The following is a 27561-nucleotide window of genomic DNA, read 5'->3' on the forward strand; positions in this document are numbered from 1 at the left end:
GTCAGAGACCAAGGCACGACACCACACGACAGACAGTGGACTGAGATAGGGAGTGGAGCCTTTTAGGGAAGCTCATTTATAGACGCCTACCGAGCAAGCGGCTGACGCCCCCTCGTGGCAGTTGTGGGAGGCACCTTGAAGGTGAAAAGCAGGTGACCAAATACCCCTAACTGGGATTCACTTATCTCTTCCCTCCTACCCACCAGCGAGGTAGCCCTACAGCTGTGGAGTGGGTAGACCCAAGGCAGGAAAGGAGGGAGTTACTCCGATTCCGGGATGCAGCAGCCTGCACAAGAAACGCTGGTTCCAGCCATCTTCTTCAATTTGGCTCTCTCACCCAGGCCCTGCCCAATGAAAGTCACTCACACAGTTAAAACTAAGTCAGATTTTTATTATTTTCCATAGACCACATCATTTAATAATAAAAAAAAATAAAAATAAAAATTGAACAAAAGGAAAAGGTGGATATAAAGTGGAACCGGTGGGCAGGAGGGAAAGGCTGCAGGACAGAAAGAGACTGGGAACTGCAGGGGCCCTGGGACTCAGGAGAGGCTGATTCAGCTCATAGGTAACCCAGTCCTGGCCCCAGCCGTTCCCAAGAGGTGTGAGTACCCACAGGAGGTGGTGAGCAATATGGAGGAAAAAATGAAAGAGGTGGGGGTCCTGGCTGTTCCCCACCTCTAGGCCAACCACCTCTCTAACCTAGCTCTTCCCTCTCACAGACCTCATGGGAAATGTGAGAAAGGACAGGGCTAAATCCCAAGAGATTGGTTATGGGGCGTATGGGAGAAAGATGGCCGCTGCTCCGTTTGGTATGTGGGGACAGGTGGCAGCCATACTTCAGCACTGGGCAAATGGTGTGAAAGACCCCTGGTTCCAAGATGGTGGAGATTGTACCTATCCCTCTGTGGCCTTGCGCCCCCACCCAGGAGCAGGGTGGCTGATACCTGCAGTTCTCCCCAGTGTTTTCCCAGCTAGCGGCGCCCACCCCGGTCCCGCACAGGTGTGCTCCGACTCCGGCTCCTGCTGTGGCGCTTGTTGTCTCTGCGGTCCCTCTCCCTGCCTCGTTCCCGGTCCCGTTCCCTATCCCGGTCTCGATCCCCCCTGTCACGCTCGCGTTCCCTCTCTCTCTCGCGGTCCCTCTCTCGGCTGTGCTCTCGCCGCTTCTCTCGCTCCAGCTGTCGGTTCCGCTCTCGCTCTGCTTCTTTCTCTCGCTCCTTTTGCTCTTCTTCTTCTTGCTCCTTTCGTCGTTTCTCCCGCTCCTTGGCCCGTTCAGCTCGCTCTGCCTCCTTCTGAACAATCTGTAGCCAGCAGAAAAGGCAGAGAATAGGCATCTCAGCCCAGCTCACATCAGCCCCACTCTATTTGCACCTCTACCCAGTACTCCTAGCTCAGGATAACTGCTGGCTTTGCTGTTAAGCGGGGGTGGGGGGGGTGGGGTGGGGTGTGTGTGTGTGTGTGTGTGTGTGTGTGTGTGTGTGTGTGTGTAGGGTGGTTGGGGCAGGGGGGCGGGGGGGGGGTGGGAGAAGAGGAGCAATAAGATCTGTCCTTGTTTCAGAGCCCCAGCTCCTCTAAGTGTTCGCCTTTTATACCCACAACAGGTACTGGCACCATTCATGCGGGCCGCCGATATTTCCCTAGCTGTCTACATGTGAACAAATCTCTACTTGAGTAGCATAAGCTTAAAATTCCCAAAAGGCCTGTTACAAAGAAACAAATTTAAAAAGCAAAAAACACTAAGTATTAAAAAAAAAAAATGGGTAAGTTTATAAAACAGGAGATTTCTCTACCTAAAATTAATTTCTAAGAATGATTGGCACAGCCACTTTCCTAGGCCAGGCAAACACATTTCTTGTCTTTGTGTCTACCTTCACACTCTTAGGTTTGGCTTCTCTAGGCAGACTCATTAACTTTTCTTTGATGCCTCGTTTTTTTCTGTATTGCCCTAAGCTGTTCCCTGGGACTCTTCCCTCGGACACTCTTATGACTCTCCCCAGTGTCCCCAGCCTTGCCGCAGCTCTTGAGAAGGACAGGAAGGCCAGCGCTCACCTGGCTGTCAGTCAGCGGGAGCCAGTAGATGCAGGGAGCTGCTTTGGTCTTGCGGAAAAGGTCATCCAGGAGCTTGGCTGGTGGTTCCTCCTGAGTTTTCTCTGAGGTGGAAGAAAGTGAGTCAGACTTGATGCACAGGACCCTATGTCCCATCCCATTTTGTTCCCTTTCCCACGTACCAGTGAATACATGTGTCCCCACAGCTAAGTACCTTTCTTTTCACTCTTCTTTTCTTTAGACTTTGCACGTTCCTTGCGGCGGCGGTCACGGGACCGTGATCTGGAACGGGGCCCTTCTCGAACTTTGTCCCGATCCCATTCACGCTCTGATCGAGTTCGCTCCCGCCGCTCCATTTCCCGTTCCCGCTCTGCCCACTGTTCCCGCACTGCCCGCTCTTGCTCCCGCTGCTCTGCCCGGGGGTGCTGTGGTGGCTGGGCTGGGGGCGGGGGTGGAGGGTGCAGGGGCCGTGGTACCCCCTGCTCCTCTGTCTTAGTTTCAGAGGGACGGTCCACCAAGAGGCCCCGATGATAGTCCAGCTGTGGGTAGAGGAAGGACAAGGATACTCAGGATGGAGACATCGCCCCCACAGAAGGAGCCCAGGTACCAATGGACAGAGACTTTGAAGCCCTACGGTTCAACTAAAGGAAACAAAGAGGAAGGAGAGAAGGAATCTTGGGAGAGGATGGCCTCTCTGCCTCTCCCTAAGTTTCTTACCTCATCTTGCTCAGCATAGTCGGCACAAAGGAATTTGGGATTGGACTGAGGCCATTTGACCCCATGTAGAGCTGTGCGGGTGGCAACTGCTTCCTCTATTGTTGAGTACTGGTGGAGGAAGGGAGAAGGCAGAGCAGTCACAATAGGCCTTTAATCTCTCCCACTTGCCACAACACCCTCAAACCTGGCCATGTTGGTCACAAAAGGGAACATGCCAGAACCTAGAGCTTTTGCCCCTCACCGTTACAAAGCAATGAGATTTGATCTTGTCAATCCAGAAGGCCTCTTCCACCAGAGTTCCTGTACGTCCCAACAATTCCTTCAATTGGCCTAAAGTGAAGGGACGAACCTGTACATGGAAATGGAAGAACCACACTCATATAACTATGAAGATTTCCCAAGCTGCTGTCATAGGAGTACAGCTCCAAACTATGGATGGAGGCAGAGTCAGAACCCTCTAGTAGGAATGTGAGAAGAGTGGCAACACTTGTTAAGGCGTTACGTACCAGGCCCTCTATAAATTCTCAAGAAAACCCTGCAACGTGATACTTTTTTCTCCCCATTTTCCAGATGAGACAGGTTAAGAAATTAAGTCAATTCACTCAGAGTCGATGTCTCCTTAGGAGTTGAACCTAAGAATCATGAATCCAAAGCTCAAACTCAACAGGGCTGCACTGTGGGAAACAATGACTTACCAAATTGGAGATGTGCACGATGTTACTGATCTTGCCCCGGGGCGGGGAGGGCACCTGAGCAGTTCTGACTGGATCATCAATTGTAATGGAAACTCCAGACTTCTGCTGGCTAATGGAACGTCTTGTTAAAGTATCTCCTAAAGTCACTATCAAATAGAGCACACAAATGGTTTTCAGTAGGGAGCAACATATCTAACTTTCTTTTACGTTGCTCCCTCCCTACCCTTCCATCTAAATATGCTAAGCACATATAATGTGCCAGGTATTGTCTAGGCTAACCTCATTATGGGTACTCAAAGATTTAAAGAGTCAAACAGCCCTCAAGTTCAATAGCTTAACAAGTAGGAGAGGCAGAGATAACAGATATGTAAGATACTATAATAAAAGGCAGGAAAACATTAAAAGAAGTCCAATGAAGTGCTCTGGGAATTCAGGGAACTACACTGTTTCAATCATTAATGGCTCACCCACCTTTCTTTACTTCATGCTCCACAGGGGGAGGCAAGGCCACCTCTACTGAAACCTGGGGAGGTATAGGGGGTTCTGCTTCAGGCTCTTTTTCTTCTTCCTCTTCTTCCCTCTGCCCATTCTCCTGGCCCTCTGCAGGTACTACCTGTGAAGTATCAGATATGGAAGAATTCTTAAACACTGGCACATTCTTTTCAGCTTCTGGTTTCCTGGTAAGAGAGAGTGGTACAGTCAACCTATCATGTGCCTTCCACTGGGGGAAGATTTATTTCATCATTAAGTTCACCTCCACCAGAATCCTGGGACTGTTAATGCCTCAGCTCTTCCACGAGGAAAACTAAGGCAGGAAGGAGTCTTGTAGATTTGTTCTGTACAGGATAAGAGTAAATAATTTTAGGCTTTGTGAGCCATACAGTTTTTGGTTGCAAACATTCAACTCTGACTTTATAGAACAGAGATGCCACAGACAAGAGTACATGAACTGGCATTACTGTGTTCTCATAAAACTTTATTACAGGCAACAGGTTGGATTTGGTAGCCCACCGATCCCTAAAAGGACCAATTAATCCAACCCTCTGCAGAGACGGGAGACTTCCCCTTTAAGACTCTATCACAGCTCTTCAATTGCCTGCTCTGCCTCTACTGACCATGCCTCCCAACACAGGGGTGAAGGAGCCTTACCTGAGTGACTGTCCGGCATATTTTCAGCCCTTTGTCATGAGTCCCATCGTCACCATTACGCTCTGTCTCATCCTCAGAGATTCGAGAGTCATCAGCATGAAGATCCACAACAGCCTCCTGCCCCACCAGGGGTTTGATGTCGGGGATGAGGCTCTGGGACACAGATACCCCCCCACCCCGTTACACTGGGCCCATGTCTACTCCCACCTTAACGTGTCTCATCCTCCCTTCCCTGGCTTCTCCCACCTCACCTTGAGTGATTCGGTGGTGATACTGATGGAGGGTTTCTTCTGTGTGGTGGCTGTGCTGGCTCCCCAACGCCGCTTCCGACCAGGCTGGCCCCCCTCTGTGTCACTGTTTCCAGCTGGCACCCCCTTGGTAGCTGCTGTCCCCAAGAAATAGGACCCAACACTTAAGATGGTCTCAGGCCCTCTGCTGGTTCACACTACAACACCCACAGATAGCCTTTGATTGGAATTTTACTAAAAGGTTAACTTGCAATTATATTTGGGAACTGGGAAACCATGCTTAAAAATAAAAGGACTGGAACCACTTTCTGACAGATGAAAACTCATCTCTGAAGGCAACAGGGTTGGCTGACCAGTTTAAACTTTTAGTGGTAAAAATGTGTAAGGTACCGGGGAAGAAAGATTAAGGATATGAGAATGCAGGGGGCGGGGAGGGGAAGAATATGATATTAAAATCTAAGTTAATTTAGATCATGATGTAAACTGATCATGCTTTAGGTAAATTTTCACACTACATATTGGTATTTATATTACAAAGATCTATTATACTTTTGTCAATTTAGAGAGCCTCATTGAAAAAATGTTTAAAATGTGATTGTTTGAGCCCTGGCCATGCTGCTCAGTTGGTCGGAGCATCATCCCATACACCAAAAGGTTGCACGTTCGATCACTGATCAGGGCATGTGTGGGAGGCAACAGATTGATGTTTCTCTCTCCCCCGCTTCCTCTCTAAAATCAACAAATATATCATTAGGTGAGGATTAAAAAATTATAAAAAACAAAAAGTTAACTATTTGAAGTGTGGAGCACTTTCATCTCCTCAGATGCTCTCTTAGAATAAAGTATAAACTGGTAAACATTACAGAAGAGTCCCTCAAACCCACTCCTGGTCTTGAGGATTCATATATCTAAAAGAATGTATTTAGGACTACATAAGAAATGGTGAGTCACCTCACAATCTCACTAGAGTTAGCAAAGAAATGTGACTGGGGGAAAAAATGACAGGGATTGTCTAATGCTTTGAATTAAAAACAACAACAACAACAAAACAGATTTGATGGGTGGAGGTGATGGGGAAGGAGGGGTGACCCAAGAATGCCACTGAGAGAAAACGGGAATCTATTTCTCTATGAATTTTGATTTTTATGGTATTCTTGGCCTTTATTAGGGATTGGGATTAGACTTACAGACAACGGAGATCTTCCTCTTGAATGATTTGGGCAGCGAACTCTGTATAGAGAACAAGAGGGGGAAAAAGAGAAAGAGACACACCCCACAGAGAGGGGGGAAGGAGGTTAGATGAGGCAGTCTTAGCTTAAGCTCCAAAGACACACAGAAAGAGAGGGACAGAGACAGACAGAGACCAAAACAGAAGCGGCAAACGGCAAAAACGAAGCAGAATCAATGCAAGTTAGAGAAAAAAAATAAATAAAACCAAACATCAGAGCAGGGAAAAGTCATCTAGTTCATATACCACAACTATGTTTTAGCTTAACCAGAAATAAGCTGGAAGAGGAATTCAGTAGCCTCCCAGCCCTTCAAAAGCACCAGTCATGACCCCTTCCACTGTCTCTATGGGGTGAGAGAATGCCAAGCTCAAGGTATGCCCAGAACTGAGTCACCTGGCCTCCTAGGTCTTCCTTGCTAATTTGAAGAAAACATGAGGAAATTAAGAAAACCACCCTGGGATGGCAACTTTAACAAGATAATTATCTTCCTTTTCTCAATGTCCAGCCTGACATCTAGTCACAGTGGCTTTGAGTCATTAAGACAGCTGACTGTCAAGATTGTCTAGACTCCCATCACACTGTGGAAAAGGACAGCCAATGCAGATGAGGTCCCTGAGCAAAGTGCCCCCAGAAAGAATTTAAAGGTGTCTTCAGTAAAGGAAGACTTTTATGAAAGACTGTCCCCAAGGAGAGTCTGAAACCTTCCAATCACTGTATGGAGCTCTATTAAAACCTTCCGGTTTCCTCCCCACCCAGAGCTTAAGCCTTAGGGGCTCTTGCAAGGACTAGAAACTTCCAAACTTGCTTTTCAAGCAAGCTTCTGTTCCAAACACTGAAGAGGAAAAAGACTATGGACAAAGCAAAAAGAGGAAGAGGAGAAAAGGGGAATGCTTATTTCTGGAAAAACTAAGAACCATGACCCTTATTAGGGGCAGGGCAGTACCCTCTTGATGAAACCCCCTTTCCCCATCACCCCCAGCCCCATTTGTGTCATCTAACCAAGTCTCCTTGGTCTCTGTTAAGGGCCAGCCTGACCCCTAGCCAGACCGCTCTTGATGGGTGAGTTAGTGGAAAAAAAAGTCTTAATTAGAACAGGAAAAACATGAACCAAATAAATAAATCCAATAAAGAAATCAGAAAAATAAAGATAAAGAAAAAAATAATAAAATAAAAAGATTAAAAAAAAGAAAGAAGAAAATAGAGGAAAATAAACTAGGAATATGACAAATGTTCCAGGTACCATCTCACACCTGGGATCTTCAGTTCAGCCAATCGCACCTCACTGTGTACTGTATCTAGTCAACCGCCGGTCCAATCAGAATGAGCCCTCCCTGCTAGGCGCTGTGCAATTGGTGGGGGGTTGGGTTGGCAAAAATGTGGGCGCACGGCGTGGTAGTCAGCACGGCACTGCCAGAGTCCTCCCAGGGGCGCAGGGGGGGCGGGAGGGAAACGTGTGGGGGGACGCTGCCCAGTTTCCATGATGTCAAGACAGTTCACTGGTGGTGGTCAGGCTCAGCGAGGGGTACACAGAGGGGAAAAGGGGCAGAGACATCAGTCCCGGCCCTGTAGGGGCATCATCTTGCAGTCCCTGATGAGATGGCCTGTGAGTAGCAGAAATGGTCCTGGCCTTTTATCGTGAGAGGCAGGCAGGACCCTATGTCCACCAGTGGCAAGTTGCAGCAATACCACCACCCAATACTTGGAATTCAGGTGATGACTCCAGAGTCCCCTTCTCCCCTGCCTGTAACTGGGGAGGGGGGTCCTCTCACCGAGTGGGATCATGGAACCTCTGATGAAGGCAGAAGGCAGCCTGGGGGTAGAAGGTGGATAGCCCCAGGACACATTCAGCAGCAAGGTCAGAATGCTTTTCTTCTGAGAGTTGTATGTGGCATCTCCTCAGGGACTCCAGCTGTGACAGTGGTTCCAGTCAGGTGGATGAATGAGCCCCTGCCTCCAGGGATGGAGGAGAAGTTGGAGCAACCAACATGGTGCCCTTCACCATGGATAACAGGGACCAAAGGAAAGTCCATCTGATGAGCAAGTGGTGATACATGGCTGGGCTGTCATCAGCATTAAATCCCTGGGCTCAGACCCTAGACTTCTCTGCAGGGTTCCTAGTCGTCACTGCTTAAGCGGAGAGCCCCATTCGGTATTTTACAGCATGGCACTGTGATCACAAACATTTGACTCTTTAGGAGGTCTTGGTGCCCTAGAAGGGGATCCCAACAGTCTGTAGCAAACAAGATAACCCACAGTCCTCAAAAGGGTAAGGGCATGTGGGCAGACGCCCCAGCACTGACACAAGCTCTTCTTGGGGTGTCCCAAATAGGGAGATGGTGCAAGTCCACCCCTTTCCAAATGCTTTTTGCTTTCTCAATACAAGTCTCTCCAGAACAGTGCTCTTCTTGGCCCCCTGATGTAAGCAAGGCAGGGAGGCAAAAGGGGGCCCATCACAGGATCCCATATACATGCCCCCCTCTGGCCAAGACGCCTGGATAGCAGACTCGGCTCTGATTGGGCAGCTCAGTAGCAGCGGGTGGGTCCAGAGGAAGAGGCGGCATCAGCGATTGGCCAGTTGGGCAGGGTTATATTTTACGGGCGGATTACCGTACATGAGGTACTTGGACAAAGTTTTAAGAAGGACCTTGTAATAAATAATATTCTGCACATCAAATCACTTTCACCGGCCCCCACCCCCGCAACACACATCAAAGAAAGGCTACACACACAACAGTCCCTCCCACCCTGTTACCCCACTCCCAACCCAGCTAATGCTTTTTCTATTAAGAGCCAAGTAGACTTCGCTGGCTCTGATGGGGGAGGCCCCTGAATTGGGTGCAGAACACTAGATAATATATATGCCAAAAAAGTAGATAGAGGGGTCACAGAAATGGAATCGGGGTTTTGGGATCACCCTAGGTGAATTCTAAGTAGCTACATCTCTGTAATGAGACCACTGGGGGGCAGATGCCAAACAAAAATTCCACAGCATGGCTGGTCAGCTGAAAACCACCAAAGCCCACTAGATGGCGTTTAGCTACAACAAGCTTTTAAAAAGGAGGGAAAGCTAAAGCAGTTGCGTGGGGGCGGGGGGGGGGGGCACACGACTGGAGGTAGTGGCAGGGAAAGCTGAATGGGTCTTAAAGGGTCATTAACTGTTTTCCTGTTACAAACTTCCAGAGTCTGGACTGCACTACTTCCCCATTAAGGAAAGGGGTAAGAATGAGCGCTGTCCCCCATCATCACAAAGGGTCTCCCTTGCTAAACCAGCGAATTCTCCCATGGCCCTATCCTGATGGGAGTCTCTGCCTATCCCCTTCTTTAGCTATCCAACTGTGGATGAGGGATCATCAGACTGGTCCACTCGTTCCCCTAGCTCCACTGCTGCCTGCCCACCCACCCCAACGAGTAGTTTGAAGATTTACCTCTTTCTTCTCCTCATCTTCAGCACTGCCCTCTGGGCGGTCATCATTGCTGATTTGGTCTGCAATAGGCATGGGGGGCTCTGGCACCTCATTTTCAGGTCTGTTTTCACTTGTGTCCATGGTCACTTCCTCCTTCTCCTCACTGACAGTATGGGGAGAGGTGGGAGGGAAGGGCAGGAAAAAAACCAAGGAGAAAAAAAAGAGAACAAAATGTTAGGTTTTTGGGTCAGGAAACCCCCAGGCCTCATCACTTAAGTGGGTTTGGAGAGTTACTTTTCACATCAGACTAGAGATCTTTTCCCTTCAGGAAAGTGGGAAACTGTTTTTTCCTTGGGGAACTACAAGATCAAGGCAACCATATCCACCCACAGCCCAGATGGGATAAAGCTGTGATTTGTTGGCTCAGGGCTCCATTTGTTCTTAGGTAATTAACCAAAGTACTCTTACATGAAAACCAACAGCCCCTCCACCCAAAACAGCCCTCAAAAGTGACTGTGATTTGCCCACAAACTCTGGCCTCTCTGTCCCCTGGCCACAGACACCTTTATTTAACAAAATTGCATGACAAACTAAGAGAAATCTGATTCTTTAAAAAGACAAGAAAAAATGACCATGGCCATGGTGAATGATCCCAGACTTATGTTTAATCAACTGCTTAATAAGGCCTACTGACCCATAGGATCTGGAGACACCAGAAGGGAGATGGTAGGGTGGAGGCAACAGGGAAAGTAGGGCTGGTGAAGGTTCAAGCTTCAACAAGCACCTTCTCATCTAAAAGGAGAAACTAAAACTGCTGGAGAAAGTATGAAAGCTCAGAGAAGAAATCAGGCCACTTTTACCTGCTCAGAGGTGTAGGAATTGTTCTTATATTCTGCTTTCGCCCATTCCCTCACTCCAACTTCCAAAAGATAAAGAGAGCAGGCCTCCCAGTCAGGATACACCCTCCCCCAACCATGCATTCTGCCCCCACAAACACTGAACCCACTCCACCCACTCTCCAATCTCACAAGTTATCTCTCATTTCAGGCAACGAATCCCACAGATACACTTCAGATAAACTATTTTCCTCTCTTATTTTTCTGTCTTCATCTCTAACTTCTACCTCTAATCTCGCCCCCACTCCCACCCTAACACTAGGGTTAAGAAAAATTTTTTTCAAATCGAGACGATCAGGGCCTAAATCTCAGAAGGGAAACCAAACCTCCCCAGGTTGATAGCCACCACCAGGAAATTCAGCATTGCCGACAGGCGAACTGACACTCAGAGGTCAGAACAGCTTCCCCAGAGCAGGCAGGGATGCACAGGAAGGGGGGGGGGGAGGGGAAAGTCGGAACTGTGCCCCCAGCTAACAGGCCCCCACAGAAACACAAGATTCAACCCTCTAAATCTTAAAAAGGCTTATCAACCTATTTCCTACAGAGAGAGGGCAAGTGGGGCCAATTAGAAATCAGGCAGGAAGGACAAAGGGGGAAAGCAGAATGACTGAAAACAAACCGAAATGAAAAACAGAATGAAACCCATGGATGGAGTAGAGAGGAAGATGAGGTGGGCTAGAGTGGTAGGGAAAGGGGATACATGGAAATGTGAAGCTCTCACCCTTCTTTGCTTTCTGATATCATGATTTTTTTTCTCCCCCTGGAAGTGCTGTTTATCCCTTTCTGGAATGGAAGAAATAACAAAAACCAAACAAAAAATCCTAAAAAATTAAACAAAACAAAACAAAACACCTTCCTTGTCCCAAGATCCCACCACCTCCTCCCCAGCCACCCAATCCAGAGAGAGAAAATTGAGATGGAACAACTGGGGATCCAAAAAAATGGTAAATGGAAGGGGAGGTGGTGGTGGTGAGGGGAGACTAAAATAGATCTGGCTTTTAAGAGATAAGCGTTAAGTCCTCACGGCAAACCCCGAGTTCGGCTGGATTGGTCTCTCTGGAGGAGGAGGAAGGAGAGGGCCAGGCTGCTGGTAGTGGCTGGCTCTATTGTATTAGCGGAGCAGCGGCGATCAGCCGGAGACATGCAGGGGAGCCATCTTGCCACTTACCCAGCAGTCTGTGTGTGCGGATGGGGGAGGGCCCTGCTGCAGCAGGGGAGGGGAAAGAAAAGAGGGAGGGCCCTGAGTGAGCAAGGTTCTTAGCCTCTAGCAGGCCACAGGCAGCTCACTGCTGGCTCAGTAGGTATGGCCTTTTTCCTTCTTTTCTCAGGTTACAACAGCTAAGGCCTAACCCCGCAGGGAGAGGGTGCTCTCTCCTCATCTTCCCAGAGGGCGGGGAGGGGGCCGGGTAGAGAGGACATACAAAGTTACAGTTGCTTGCTTGGAAGATTCCAGAGAATAGAGGTAAGGAAAACAGCAGAGCTGGGAGTGAAAAACAACTAAAGAGGGCAGATAACAAAGTCAGAATTGAGAGACAGAATGGAGAGTCTTAGGCCAGTTTTTATGCCCACCTCCCTCTCCCCAAGAGACCAGGCATTAAACCTTGAAACCAGATCAGCCAATCAGCTGGTCAAGGTGGGATGAGAATTGGCAGTATCCAATCACTACATAACGGGCTGCTCATCCCTACCATTGACCACGTGTTTCTACTCTAACTTGTCCTTTTTGCCAGGGATGTTGAAAGAAGTGGATAAGCAGAGACCCTTTTTGAATTACTAGTGGGGGAGAAGGTGGGGGAGAGGTGTCTCTGAAGAGATGACAGACAACTTTGTTTCAGAGTCTTTAATAAGGTCACCCTGCCCCAGAGTCCATTGGAGCCACAAAAAAAGAAAGATAAACAGGGCAAGGGGACCTTGGGCAGCTGAAGCACAAAGGCAATTCTTGGAGTGAGGGCTCCAAGGTGAAGGCTCTGAAGTAGCTGAGAAACTGAAATGAGAGAGAGCTGTTATATGAGGTGGGGGCTACCTGTTGGGCAGAAAGTGATTAAATAGAAATTAATTATGGGCATCTTCATTAGCATAAATGTGAAATGGAAAGTTGACTCTAACCATTCATAAAGCTCAGTAGATGCTCAAAATGCTCACTGGTGGACTCCAAAGGTGCTCCTTTTGTATCCTAATGGCAGTAGAGGTTTAACATTAAGACAAGCTTCTGGGCTTAACCAAAAACTTTTTATTTATTGGCCCTGGCTGGCATAGCTCAGTGGATTGAGAGCAGGCTGCGAACCAAAGTGTCGCAGGTTCAATTCCCAGTCAGGGCACATGCCTGGGTTGCAGGCCATGACCCCCAGCAACCACACATTGATGTTTCTCTCTGTCTCTTTCTCCCTCCCTTCCCCTCTAAAAATAAATAAATAAAATATTAAAAAAAACTTATTATTTATCTCATTTGTAATACCAGAGCTTATAACCAGGAATAAAATTTTCTCTCTGCCGCTTAAAGTCTTAAACTGTGTGCCAAATGCATGCTAAAAAGGTCATGCAGTTTATTTTATATATTACTGTAAAAGTTCCCTTTCTCCTCAGTAAGACAGAGCTTTGGAGTCAAATTGGCGAGGGCCCAATCCTGGCCTCAGTCCCACCCTCACACAAGATGTGTGAGACTGGGCAAGTTCCTAACCCTCTCTGTGCTTCTTAATTGTAAAGTGGTGATAACAACAATACCTAACTCATGGAACAATGTGATAAACGTTCACTCTTAAAAGTCTGGCTTGAATGACACTCACAGTCAAGGTAAGGATATGCATAAACACCTGTCCTATTAGGCTATTATCTCACTGGATGCCACCTATGGAACTTTTGGCTCCCTCAAAGAGTAGGATGCTCTCTGATATGAAGACTTTCAGTAAGTTGCCTGACAGGCTTTCAGCAATGCCCCTATCATTCTATTAACAATCTATGGTTTACTTGCCCCTCATCTTCATCCTACAGAACTCCTGAGGGTTAGAGACTGTATTCCTTGGCCCCAAGGCCTAACACAGAGAAATGCTCAGTGACTATTTCTGAATTTGGTCGTCATTTTGGGTACAAAGTGGACACTTTAATACGTGCTTGCTAAAAGTTTTCATCTCAAATAATTTTTTTGGCTGGAATTCCCATAGAAAATGTTACCTTTACATATCCAAATAAATGTTCCCTGTCCATGAACTGTCCTAAAATGCTTTCAGCTGCCAATATGCCTCTCCAGAAGTAGTTTCCTTGGAGAAAAACATTTTCTTTTACTGGAAATTGTACTTCACTTTTTTTAAGAGTAAGAATTTTACCATGTTATCCTTGGCCTTAAGACACAGCAAGTTTGTGCTATTTCCCCATGATCAATTCTGTGGGATCCAAAAATTCCCAAGGCTTTATTTTCATAAGAAAAAGAAGAATCCTTAAAATTGCCGCAAAAGGGGATTCAACCTACTTGCAGGACTAGTCCTGAAGCCTTGTTAACTACGTCAGAGCCCCACGCAGCTTCTCCTTGTAGTCTCTAAAAAGACAAAAGGAATCTCCCTTCCCACTTATTTAAGTTCTTACACAAATGTTTCTGATATCTCTGAAATACATGTGAAGTTGAGTGGGGGTTAGGGGGTGGGAATAGCACATAAAGCATTTGTAACCCAGAATAAAAGGATAGAACTACTTGGGGGCTAATAACATCACATTACAGTTCATAAGTGAATATGAATGAGATTCAGATAGGCTAATGGAAAATGAAATTTTTCAGGCACGTATGTTTGAATTTTAGTTTTTGTAGAAAACTCATGAGAGGTGAGGACCTGATGTGAAAGTCAGTAAGAAATAGTGGAAGTTAACCATCCCAGGCAGTGAGATTTAAATATAGAATATCCTCAGGAGCATACTAGTTCCATGACAACTAAGGACAGTAGGACTTGGTGGATTATGTCCTTAGATACCAATTTCTCAGTGAGCAAACTCTAATGATTACAGTAAACTTTACTTTTTTATTATGCATCATTTGGCATATTGGCCCTGCAGGTCCTGTGGGGAGTATCAATTACACCATCATATTGGCTTAAAGGACCCATATCCTTTCTCCAACTCAGGCAAAAAGATAAAATATACATAGTACCAAGAGCCCTAAATTGCTATTTCAAGGTTTGTATACACAGGAAGGTTGTCTTTAGAAAAATTCAGGTGTGAATTAACTACTGCTAGATGATACAATTGCCCACATAAAGTTTCCCCTGCCTTTCCTATTTTTTTAAAATGTAGAAACAGAATACCAGTACTTTCTGCTGCATGAGGACATTTTTGTTATATTCAAATCAAGTGTCAGACTATATTTTGGGCCCTGGCTGGTGTGGTTCAGTGGATTGAGTGCTGGCCTGTGAACCGAAGTGTCACCAGTTTAATTCCCTGTCAGGGAATGTCGGTTGCAGGCCAGGTCCCTGCTTGGGTGTGTGCAAGAGGCCAGCGATCCATGCATCTCTCGCACACTGCTGTTTCTCTTTCTCTCTCTCTCTCTCTCTCTCTCTCCCCCTCCGTTCCTCTCTCTCTAATAAATGAAGTAAATAAAATCTTTTAAAAAAAGATTGTATTTTTGAATAGAGATCAGCTGAAATAGAACTGAGGGCTCACAAATTAATGCTCCAAACAATGAAAAAGATACTTTACCTCATAAATCTAAAACTCCTCAGGGAACAATCAGAATCAGGATGGATTTAACCACCCACAATGAAAAAGTTAGGAAATCTCTTCCAAGTGATGAGAGGTCTTTGAAGTAAAAAATCTAATTTTTTTAACACTTTACTGAATCAACAGGCCTTAGGCCCTGTTTTTATTAAAGTCATGTGACTTCTTATTGAGACAGACAGTAAAACCAAGGTTAAGTTACAAACGGTCTTTTCCATTTAAAACTGTTGATCCCACTTTTAAAATTGGCCAGCATTCCCAAGATCACCCAAACTGAACACTAGGACTTCAAGCTGGTGAAAGACTAGAGTGTTGTGAATTAACTGTATCAAGACCTCCAGAAATGTAGGCAACCTTCTCAAAGGTTTATTTACCAAATCCAACCCCAGAATAGTCTATGGGTTTAGGCCTTTGAGTATGCCTTTTTGTTAGGCTGCTGAACAGACCAACTGAAAGGCAGGCAGAGGGAAAGTGGGTAAGAGGGATATATGTGAGCTACTCCTAAGCTCTCAATGCATTTCTAATCTAGAGGCTCCTCCACTGAACCTTGCCAAGGCAACAATGAACAATCTGTGTTTACGCAAAGTGCCACTTGCCTATCACCTTGCCAGAATCATGTAGATTACCTTAGTCATAAAATGAAGATCAAAGCCACCTTTACCTGGAGAGAAAAACTGTGTATGACTCCAAGCCTTATTTGCCCTGGACTGCATTCAAAAGTCCAGAAATAAAGGTGCTTCAAAACAGCATAAAGTACCGTTCTGTTGCCAGGACCTCGTAGACCCACAGAATTTAAGGGCAAGCACAGAGCTTTTTAGAAAATTACTTGCTTCTCAAGGTACATAGGAGGCAGTTCCTCATGCCCAATTAGTAACAGGTTGTCAACACCTACTTTGAAATTGCCATTATGCAAAGGACATGCTGTACCCCCAAGGGATGGGGATTCGGATGGGGAGGCAAGTATTATCTCTGGTTGATATGGAAGGGAAGGTGTCACCCCATTTCCTCATCGATGGTGTGTAGCTGGGGAAATCCTGAACACTTCCAGAATCCGCTGGGTTTTCACATTATGGTCCTAGAAGAAACACCCTTTTCCAAAGGAGAATGTACTCATCCAAAAAAGGAAAAACGAAAACTTTTCAAAGGAAGTAGAATGAATTTTTGGCTTTTAAACCTAAAATGAAATGGCCACAAGATGGCGGCAGAGGCAAAAATATTGGAATGGACAGTTGCAAGGGTATTATCAAGGCAAGAGCTATCTAGTAAAGAGTACAAAACTATTATTAAAGTCATAAGGAAATGAGATAATAAAATCATGTCACCTGCCCACCACCCTCCAAAATCAGAAGCAAAAAGATAGTCTAAAGCTCTTAGAAGAGTGTAAATTATTAGACTTTTACATAAAGGGAAAAATCATACTGGCAGTATAGTGTTAAAATGACACATAAACAAATGGAACGACTTCAGGCCAACTGTCTACAAAGAACATTCACCGAAGCAGTACCAGACTCCTGATGTCTAAAAGCTAAGCATCTTATTTCCACAATGCTTTTCTTTTTCATTTCCCGTGAGAACCTGAAGCCAGAAATTTTGGTTCAATTGCTTCTTAATTTATAATACTTAAGAGCTTAGAATAATGGATAACTATTCAACTACAGATTTAATTTGTTATGAGTATTTTTCTAGAACTAATGTAAGGACTAGAAAACTCATATTAATTGTATGATTGATAAAGTCAATTCAAAGGTCTTTGAGACTGAGGAATAAACCTCCGACTTGATATGGACTTCACCTTTTGCTCTATTGTAAGGTGTAAGAGCTAACTTAGATCGTGTTTAACAAAATGACAGCTAATAAACAAGAAAAATACAGAAATCAAAACACAGCAGCACCCTCCTGTGCCTTTCTTTGTAGACCCTCCATATGCTTTATTAACTCATATTCCTGGGCTTAGATGTAACGGGTAAATGTGAGTTAAAGATTGAGTTAAGATGTCCTGGGTTAATTCCCTTACACTGTCTTGAGTTTGGTAACAGAAGCCTCTGCTGTCTTCTCCTTAAAGAAACTGACTATTTTGGTCAGATGATCCCAGATATGGGTTTCTTTATGCTTTCACCATCACTTTTCAGACTACCTTAAGAGGTCTGGTGGCAGGTCCCAACATAGTAACTGAAGTCTAGCCTTTGTCCAGATAAAGCTCTACCTTCATGTTTTAAAAGAAAACTAGAACTGCTTAGTCGAAGAGCCCTAGGGAAAAGAACTATCCAGAACTATCCCACACTTCTAGTTCCTTGTTATACCCCAGTTGAGGTATATCACTTACACAGTGTGATGAATCTTTTCTGATTCTGGTAGGTGAGAGGTTGGAGTTGCTGAGGTTTGGGGCTGTGTGGCAGCTGGTGGCTCTGCCTCTTCAGCTTCACACTTCTTTGGACTCCCCTGTCAGGACAAACATAGCAAAACAAACATAGCAACGTACTTATATCTGCTGGGTTCCTTTTCTTTAACCTGGAGCAGGTAAAAGGCAGAGCAGGGCATACACCATACACCAGCTCTGCATTCAGCCCTACGTATCTTTATTTCATTTTACAAAATAGAATGGAATATTGCTTTAAAAATTTCTATGTCAGCAATCATTTTATTAGAATTCTACTATGAAAGAAACAAGAAAAGGCTTCCTTTTGGGCAGGGGGGAAAAAAAGAGTTCTGTGGAATAACTGACCCTGAGCATCCTCCTGGAGCTGAGAACTCAGCCTCATGAACCAGGGAGTTGGAAATGAGTTAAGTGGAATCTAATAGGTACCCCCAACCTTCTACATTTCTAGTGAATCTTGTCCAGACTGGTCTTTCAGTTTTATAGTTAAGACAAAAGGGAAAATCATGCCTAATCCTCCATCTCCCTCTAGGGAGAGGGCATAATAGCCTACCCGCTCAGGCTGTACCCTCTGTGTCACATGCTTTTCGGCTGGCTCAGGTTGGCTCATAGGCCTCACTGGAATAGAGGATGAGGTGGAAGTCCTCTCCTTTGGCTCAAGGACCTGCAGCTGTGGCACTGGTGGAGTTGCAACCTCCTGACCAGAAGAGGGATCTTTGGTTTCAGTGTAGCTGGTGCTGCTGTCCCTGGAGACTCCAGGGCTCAGAGACTGAAGAAATGAAACACATAATGCAAATTATTTTATGTGGTCTATGTTCAGTAGATCACTGAGTTTTCCAACCTCTGCTGACCCAATTTAATACTTTGGAATTTTTTGTCCCTGTGTTTATTCCTGTTTGTTAGTAGTGATCTCCCTAACTTCTTATATTATTCCACAAATTACTTATTAAGTCCCAACCAGGTGCTGGGTACTGGAATACCCGTGTAAAAAGACATGTCCATATCCCTAAGAAGTTTACAGTCTAGTGGAGAAGGTGGGTAAATGAAGTGTGTGTGTGTGTGTGTGTGTGTGTGTAAATCAAATTCTTTTTTTTTGTAAAGAGGCTCAAAAAAGAAAAAAAGGACCCTATTTAGGGATCAATTAATTGAAAATTAGACTCTGAAAAGTAATCACTGAACTAGCAACTAAAGGAAGCTTTTCCTATTTCTGCCAGAAAATGATAGCTTCTCCTGCTGTTGAAAAACACTGGCATACAGACAGAACATCAAAACACCCAGGATACTCCCATACTTACTTTTCTGCTGTTGCTTGATGCTGAACGTGAACGAGAACGTGACCTGGACTCTGATGTTGATCTGGAGCCCATCTTGGATCTACCACGAGGGTTGGCATGAGCTATATCTCTCTGTTTAGATCTTGGAGGTGAGTGAGAATGAGAGCCTGAACTATCAGGAGAGCGAGATCTTGATCTAGAACTGGAAGATGAAGATGAGGAGGACCGGCTAGAGGATGAGTCAGCTGACCGTTTCAATCTGTGGCTTGGGAGAAGGGTATGAGAAGCCCTTCTGCCTTCCTTCTGTTCCAAAGATGGCTGTTTCAGAGATTCCTCAATGATCCCTTTGGCTGGTGCTAATTCCTCAATTTTTAGAGGGAGTGGTGGAGCAGACTTGTCCAACTCAGTTTCAGGACCCTTCTGGGTTGAGGGGTCAGCTAGTATGCTTTTCTGAACTAGAGGCAGGACACTCTCTTCTGGCACTTTCTCAGCTGGAGATTCTGCATTGGTGTCTGCAGGACTTGTCGAAGACGACAAGCCTCCTGCCAACTGGACAGTATGCTGAGCTATTAATAGCTCCCTGGCCTCAGCATCTGTATTAGGAGGAGATAACTGAATGAGAACAGGGGGGGCTGGGCCTTCCATGGGCTCTGCTTCTTCTTCACTCTGAAGTTGTGTATTAGGTGGTGGTGAAGATGCTTCCTTGGTAAGTAAAGGTGGGGGAGTCTCCTCCTCACTGGCAGTTTGTTCTGGTTGTAGCATAAGAGGGGCCTTTTCCAGATCTTCAGTCAATCGAGGAGGGGAAGGAGACTTTGATTTTTCCTCCAAGACCTTTGAAGATTTTGTTTCTCTTTCTTCTTCCTCAAGGGTAGAAGCTGTCTTCATCTCTTTCTCCTGCTGATGTCTGGCCAGATGACTTTTTCTACTAGCCTCTTCCTGGGACCTTGTAACTCTCCCTCCTTTCTCTAACCCCTCCTGTTCTTGTGATCTTATGGTTTGGGGTCTCTCATCCATCACCTCTTCTGGTTTTGCTCTCAGCATCTCTTTCCCCTCTTCTTCCTCAAACTGTTTCAGAACTGGTGCTTCCCTAGATTTTACTCCCTCCTCCTCTTCCTCCTCTTCCTCCTCTTCTTCCTCTTCCTCTTCCTCCTCTTCTTCCTCCTCTGTTTTCAAATTTCGATCTGCTCTGATCCTCAGATTTCTGGAAGGTGTCTCTTGATCCTCTTCCTCCTCAGCAACCTGGCTGCACTCTGAGAGTTTAGCTGCTCTTGCCTAAAAATCTACAATGGTTTCAAGTATATTTGCTCACTATCAAAAGAGAAGAGAAAAAATATCTCACGAGAAACACACAGGAAGGAGGAACTCAAATGACACATGTCTTTTTCAGCAACACAGAAATGTGTGACAGTAAACAAACATGACAAACATGGACTCTTACTGAATCAGAGTGACCAAAAAAAATACAATAATGATAACTTCCAATTTATTTTTTAGCTTCAAGCTTTAAAAATAAATATAAATTAAAATCTAGAAAGAAGGGGGGATCGGCCTATTATCATTTAATGGGATTATTTTTTTTTATTTTGGTATATTTAATTTTTCCCATTGGTTCTAGTCACAACTATACTATACATACACTTTCATATTTGCTCACTTAATATATCAAATAGTTTTAAGGTTTTAATTGAATAATTAATTATATGTTTTTAAATACTGTGCTTTAGGAAGAGACTACATACCAGGAATACATATCAGCCTACTAACTTTTACAATTAAGTTTTATTTTTTATATATTCACTCGGACATCTGAAGGCCAGAACAGATCTAAATTAAAAAACAAAAAATGAAAAAAAGAAGAGAAAGAGAAGATGAATGCATAAAAATCTAGAGATGCCAACTCTAAAATAGTTTGAGGAGGAAGGAAAGGAGGAGGTATCCAAAGCATTACCCAAAGAGGTGATGAATGCTTTAGGAGATATTTGAGTTACCTGTCTGACCCTGGATGATCGTCTTTCTCCTTTCCTTGGTTTCTCATCATCAGAGTCGCCTTTCTCTTCAGAAATAGAGGAGCTTTTTCCTATCAAACAAAAGAAAATCAAGTCAGACTCATGACATGAACATTCACTCAAGGTTGCTTTCTTCTAAATTCAGTCAATCATAGCACATGAGCTCATCAATACATACTGGTATCAATTTATTTGACTTCTATGCAGAAGAAAAGACTTATATTATAAAGCCCTATGGGTCACGGTATTATTGATAATTCCTGCTGCATATGTCTGGAATATTTTTAGTATATCAAAACCAATTCACTTACTACAAATAACTCAAATAAATTAAAATAACTACCAGGGCATTAAAACTGTCTAGCAGAGATGTACAAATACAAAATGCACTTATTTCTATAAAATGTTTTCTTAATCTGAATCAAAACTCAAGACTTCACTATGTTCACTATTTTTTTGGATTGCCAATTGCTACCACTAGTTTTGACCAATACATTATGATTAATGTACCGGTTTGTAAAATAACAATCTTAATGAAGTAAGTACTTAAACAGTTTTCAGGGCCCTAAAGTACTTAGAAATTATTAGAAGCAAATTGGACAGGGCTTCAGAAATAGTCTTTTTCAATTATGTTTTATATATGGCACTCAAGGTGAGATTTTTTTTTAAGGGAAAATAAGTTCTACTAAAAGAAAGCTTGGAAACTGTTAGTGTAGGTTACTGCAAATACTCCATGTAAAACTGGAAAAATTTCTTCTCACATTTTACAAAGCATGGTAACTTGGTCACAATGACTTGACTTGAGAAAAAGGAGGGAATGGGCTGGAAGATGTCTAAGTTTTCTACAAGTATTAAAACATTAAGTAGAGCCCTGGCTGGCATAGCTCAGTGGATTGAGCTCGGGCTGCGAACCAAAGTGTCGCAGGTTCAATTCCCAGTCAGGGCACATGCCTGGGTTGCAGGCCATGGTCCCCAGCAACTGCACATTGATGTTTCTCTCTCTTTCTCTTTCTCCCTCCCTTTCCTCTCTAAAAAATAAATAAAATCTTAAAAAAAAAAACCCAAAACATTAGATAGAGCATCAACGCAAATACTGATGAGAACACAGTATATAGAAGACAGCCTAAAGAACATTACATTCCAGATATACACCCAGCTAGATTGGGCTCCATTTTAATACAGTACAAAAGGTTTAAACGATCCACAAAGCTATGCTCTACAATAATAGTATATAGAATGGTGGTAAATAAAGCAGATGGTGTGAGCTCTAATCCAGGATCTCCTCTCTTATTTCTGTATCTCAACAATCTAAAATGAACTAGTCTTTGCTTCGGTAAATTAAAAAAAGAAAGTTATAAAAATGAACTAGAAGACTGCACATATTTTGTAAAACTTTACTCCATGATCACTTAACTAACAGGATCTCTACACATACACCATTTTTCATCTGTGTACAGGATGTATGGTTAAGACATGTAGTATCAGGCCAGATTTTTTTAGTAAACAGTTTAGAATAACTTGTAAGAAATCAATAAATAGCCCTGGTGAGGTAGTTCACCTGGCTGGAGTGTTGTCTGAATAAAGCAAGGTTGTGGGTAAGGTCAGGGTACATATAAGAGTCAACCAATGCATATGATTTCACTCATATGTGGAATCTAATGAACAAGCTGAACTAAAAAGCAAAATAGAGAAAGACTCATAGACAGCAGGCGACAGCTCTGGGATGGGGATTACGAGGTAGAGGGAGTGAGGAAAGAGGCAAAAGGACTATTGGACATGAACATCAGTGTGATGATTGCAGGCAGTGGGATACAAGGGAGATAAATGGTAAGGAAAAAAATACCAACCACTCCCCCCACAAAAACAAAACAAAACAACTCCTAGACAGACAAGAGTACAGTGATTACCACAGGGAAATGAGGGTTGGGGAAGGTAGGAGAGGGTAAAGAGGCGATAAACGAAAGAGGGAGACTTGACTTGGGGTGCTGAACACACAATACAATATACAGATGATGTATGATAGAATTGTACACCTGAAATCTATAATTTTATTATTGACCAATGTCACCCAAATAAATTCAATTTAAAAAAGTCAACCAATGAATGAATAAATGGAACAATGAACATTTATCTCTCTCCCCCCTCTTAAAAAAATGTGACAATATGAAACAAGAGCTTACTTAGTAAGCAAAACAAAATATAAGAGATGAAGAATCTCTTTCTAGTTCTTTGTATAAAGCTGATACGACGCAGACAAGCTTTTGGAAAAGGTACCATCTTTCCATTATGAGCACAGGGCCACGTAAGTGTTCTAAGCCAGATGTGAATAATATGTGTAGAAACTGAGCACCTTTAGCAAAAGGTGGAGCAAACAGTGGGGATGGGTTAATGAATTTATTTTAGGAATAGAAAAGCAAGTCAGGGTAAATGTTAAGATTTCCAAGATTCCAAAGCCAGATGCCTTCAGGATTTGTCCTTGTCAGGACAAGGTGGCTGGCTACTGGCTGCTAGACAATGTATAAGGTATTCAACTGAAAAATGGAAGAACCATATTGGAGAGTAGGGTCTTCACCCTAGAAGACAAATCTCTGGGGAGGATTTACAGGACCCCAGTAAGGTAGCTAAAGATCACAGCAAGCCCTGGCTGGCATGGCTCAGTGGACTGAGTGTTGGCCTGTGAACTAAAAGGCTGTAGGTCTGACTCCCAGTCAGGGCACATGCCAGGGTTGCAGGCCACATCCCCAACTGGGGGCATGTGAGAGGCAACTGATTGGTGTTTCCTTCCCTGTCTTTCTCCCCTCCTTCCCCTCTCTCTAAAAAAATAGATAAAGCCTTAAAAAATAAAAGATAACAGTAAACCCTGTAGCCAAAGGGTATCTGGGTTTGAATAAGATACAGGAATTAAAAGAATGGAGACCTGGCAATGATGTCAAACTTAAATCTGAGTCATGGTGGCTGTCTACGTTAAACATTATCTAGCATTTCTCTAGCATCTCAGCATCCAGATTTAATATGAGAAAAAGTAATAAGCACTACATGTTCTGTAAGCAAAAGCCTCGCTAAGATCCCTTGGGGCTACTCCTTTGTTAAAGAACCTGTATTCTAAATACTCATTTTAAAATGTTTTGGCATTTTTTCCCTCCTAATTTTCCTAGATTGGGCTCTTTTTGAAAAAAGTTAACATATGATATTTGTATACCCAGTCATGATCTAAAAGGGACTCCAGACAACTTCTGACTATTAGAGGGTGGGTACTGACTCCCAATACCTAAGAAAATCTGAAGAAAGTGATAGACAGGAAGGCAAGAAGGAGAGTCAGGGAGGATTTTATAAACGTTCTCCTTCCTATTTGGGATTGTCTATAGCACATAAATAGGAGGTTGCTGAAATATAAACCAAGGATCATGATTAAACATACTGAAAAACTATTCTTTCAGTTAGTCATTGATAAATTGAGTTGATCAACAGAACAATAAGAGGACTTAAAAAAATGTCAAGTCCCAGAAGAACAGAACTACAAGAGGACTTTAAAAAAATGTAGAGTCCCAGTCTTTGCCAATATGGCTCAGTTGGTTGGGCATCATCCTGGAAAGCGAAAGGTGGCCAGTTTGATTCCTGGTCAGGCCACTTGCCTGGGTTGTGGGTTCAGTCCATACAAGAGGCAATTGATCGAAGTTTCTCTCCCACATTTATGTTTCTCACCTTCTCTTTGTCCCTCCCTTCCCCTCTCTCTAAAAATAAATAAATAAAATCTTTAAAAAAATACCATCTTCTACTGTTAGTTTTATGTGCAATTGTCTTCTCTCTCCCTAAAGAGATTTTTACAAATGTGCTACCTCCCCATACACTCTAGTATGGAGATATGTACATAGCAGAAATCAATAAATACTTTGAGTGATTTTTATTTGAGAAGAAATACTGACAACTAATTTATAAGAGTTTCCCCCCCTACTCCTGGCTTTACGATCAGGGAAAAAAGAGTGCTAAGCGCTAAATGAATCAATTGAGGGTCTGCCACTTTTATATTTGAGAAGAAAGTCTCTAAAAGAGTGTGTTTCTCTCCAACCATTAAACACCTCCTAAAAACTTATTTTCAAGAAGAAATTCTACCTGGCTGGCATAGCTCAGTGGACGAGCACGGGCTGTGAACCAAAGCATTGCAGGTTCAATTCCCAGTCAGGGCATATGCCTGGGTTGCAGGCCATGGTCCCCGGCAACTGCACATTGATGTTTCTCTCTCTCTCTTTCTCTTTCTCCCCCCCCCACCGTCTCTAAAAATAAATAAATAAAATCTTAAAAAAAAAAAAAAGAAGAAGAAGAAATTCTATATCAATCAGAAGAGCCAGCAACTAACCACGACCACTTACATTAATGATTCAGCCCTGGCTGGCATAACTTAGTGGATTGAGCGTGGGCCTGCAAACCAAACGGCTGCCAGCTGGATTGGCAGTCTAGGGCACATGCCTGGGTTGCAGGCCAGGTCCCCAGTGGGGGGCGCATGACAGGCAACCACACATCAATGTTCTTCTAGCTCTCTTTCTCCTTCCCTACCCCTTTCCAAAGATAAATAAATAAAATCTTTTTTAAAAAATCAATAAAAAACTTGTTAATTTACGCATTGGTTCAATATAGTTATCTGCCCCGACCAGTGTGGCTCAGTTGGTCGAGTACTGTCCTGTAAACTGAAAGTTCGCTTGTTCAATTCCCGCACATGCCTAGGCAGCAGGTTTGGTCCCTGGTTGGGGTACGTGCAACAGGAAACCAATCAATGTTTCTCTCCCTCTCTTTCCCTATAAAAACTTTATAAAAAATATAGCTATTTATTGTACACAAGTCTTATGCACATGTTCTTCTGAAAGGATACTTAGATAAGTATTTCCTGACAAAGGCTGCATTTATACTTTTGCATGAGATGTTATGCAAAACTGGTTGCCTAATAATATGAAAAATTTAATCTTGCCTGAACCTAGTCCACATACTGGGTCACATAATACTCTGCACTGACTTTCATAGCACATAGCACAATTGTAATTAATTATGTCATAATTTGTTTAATGCCCATCTCCTCGCTAGACTATACGTTTCATTAGGGCAGAGACTTCTCTCTTTCTTTACTATATTCCTGGTGCCTAGCACATGCCTGGCATAAACAGATGCTCAATAAAAATTATGAATTAATAAACTATAGTAAATGCCCTCTTGGGGGTGATGGGATGCGCAACTCATACATAATTGGTAAAGAGGTGAAAAAAAGTTGTGACCATTGCTAAATTCAGAGGCAGAAGAGGTTGAAAAGGTACAGAGGAAAAGAAAAATCAAATTGCTTTATAAAACACTCTGAGAGGTTAACACAACATAGTGGTGAAAGCAGACTTCAAAAAGGACATAGTTTCCATAAAAAACATGTCAAATATCAAGTCACAGAGTTTCCCTGGGACTTGAATTAACGGAGGCTTAGCAGGAAAGGAGGTGTAACTACCTCCCCCCACCAACTACGCAGGATTGACAAAACAGCGCAGTGGGGAGGGAGATACGTACTGGGCGAATGTCTGCTGAGCTCCAGCTCTGGTCTCTCCAGGCTGCTCTGAAAGTCAGGAGGCAGCAGGGAAGCCACTCCCTCAGGATGGATCATCTCGTCCTCCGACTCAGCTGAAGCTTCTGCAAAGTACAGATTGGGTCGGGGCAGGGAGGGAGTGAAGGGCTCAGCATGTGGGAATATGTAGGAGTGAAGGAGGTCAGGCAAAGTCATGGATACAGAGTATTTACTAAAAAGAGTGCTGTACATAGAGAAAAACTCCCTAGGACTAAGCTCTACCTCATCTAAAGGGTGGCTTAATTTACTTTTAACTCTTCCTGGTGGCAGGAATCCTCTTCTAATAAGATAGTCAAATTAAGTGTCTTCTGCCCTGACAAAAAGTAAATAGTAACTTTCTTGGCTCCATAAACTACCAAAACAAATAAGTAGTTAGTCTCAGACTGACTTATTCCTGGAATTGCCTAAACAGGCCGATCTACTTGGTTACAGGAATAAGAATGAAGAACTCCTTGTAAGAAGCAACGGTTCTGGGCTTACCTTCAAGTTCTGCAGCTTCTCGAGCTTCACGTTCCAGACGCTGCCTAAGTAGCTCCTGCTGCTTTTCCAGATACTGCTTTATGAAACTGTTCTGGCTCATTTCCTCGCCAATCTGTGTACAGGACATGGAAAAGGAAAGTCTAGGAAGGCAAATTAGGAAAATGCAAGGAAAAACATTCCATGGTCCAAAGGTCTTACCCCTTACTGGACTCAAGAAAGATGATTAAAATGTTAGATGGCCCTTTTTTAAGCTACTTTTATGCTGAGGACCAAAATAAATAGCCCTATGATCCACAAAAGATGGCAAGGTGCGGAACTTCATGTAATTTTTTAATTTTAATATTCAGTTCCCATCCAAAGAATGATGCATAAATAATGTAAAAGAAATAAATTCCTGTAAAACTACATCTTTTAATGTAAATTTTTAGATAATAAAAAATATTATCTAAAAACAATCTAGCTCTGACTGGTGTGCTGTTGGTTCAGTGTTATTCTACAAAGCAAAAGGTCATTGGTTCGATTCCTGGTCAGGGTCCATGCCTGGGTTTTGGGTTTGTCCCCAGTCAAGGCAACTGATCCATCTCTCTCACACTGATGTTTTTCTCCCTTTCTCCCTCTCTTCCCTTCTCTAGAAATAAATAAATAAAACCTTTTGAAAGGAAAATCTAAATTGTTCTTATGATAGTAACATCAAGAAATGAAACAAAAAAATTCTAGTTCATTTTTTGTTGCTAACAGAAAATCAATCTCAACCT

At 43.6% G+C, this 27561-nt stretch overlaps 1 protein-coding gene across 2 annotated transcripts in view; it reads right to left on the reverse strand.

Moving 5' to 3' along the window:
- Positions 1-370: 370 nt before the first annotated feature.
- Positions 371-27561, reverse strand: part of ACIN1 (apoptotic chromatin condensation inducer 1) — a 30732-nt gene continuing 3541 nt past the window's right edge. Inside the window, exons 3-18 of one of the 2 annotated variants that reach the window (XM_045841292.1) lie at positions 26807-26918; positions 26272-26391; positions 20716-20804; positions 18749-19999; positions 17403-17518; positions 9510-9651; positions 6043-6085; positions 4859-4992; positions 4608-4760; positions 3930-4071; positions 3459-3604; positions 3005-3112; positions 2764-2871; positions 2261-2585; positions 2050-2150; positions 371-1301 (exon numbers count right to left, since the gene is read on the reverse strand). In XM_045841292.1, the coding sequence (XP_045697248.1) occupies positions 975-1301; positions 2050-2150; positions 2261-2585; positions 2764-2871; positions 3005-3112; positions 3459-3604; positions 3930-4071; positions 4608-4760; positions 4859-4992; positions 6043-6085; positions 9510-9651; positions 17403-17518; positions 18749-19999; positions 20716-20804; positions 26272-26391; positions 26807-26918 (3417 nt within the window). In that variant the 3' untranslated portion in view covers positions 371-974. Of the gene's footprint in view, positions 1302-2049; positions 2151-2260; positions 2586-2763; positions 2872-3004; positions 3113-3458; positions 3605-3929; positions 4072-4607; positions 4761-4858; positions 4993-6042; positions 6086-9509; positions 9652-11408; positions 11558-17402; positions 17519-18748; positions 20000-20715; positions 20805-26271; positions 26392-26806; positions 26919-27561 lie in introns of those variants that run through there. The other variant, XM_045841293.1, reaches the window with a different exon arrangement.

This window comes from Phyllostomus hastatus, unplaced genomic scaffold (genome assembly GCF_019186645.2).
Source record: "Phyllostomus hastatus isolate PE091 unplaced genomic scaffold, TTU_PhHast_1.1 phas_contig_348, whole genome shotgun sequence".
Taxonomy (NCBI): Eukaryota; Metazoa; Chordata; class Mammalia; order Chiroptera; family Phyllostomidae; genus Phyllostomus; species Phyllostomus hastatus.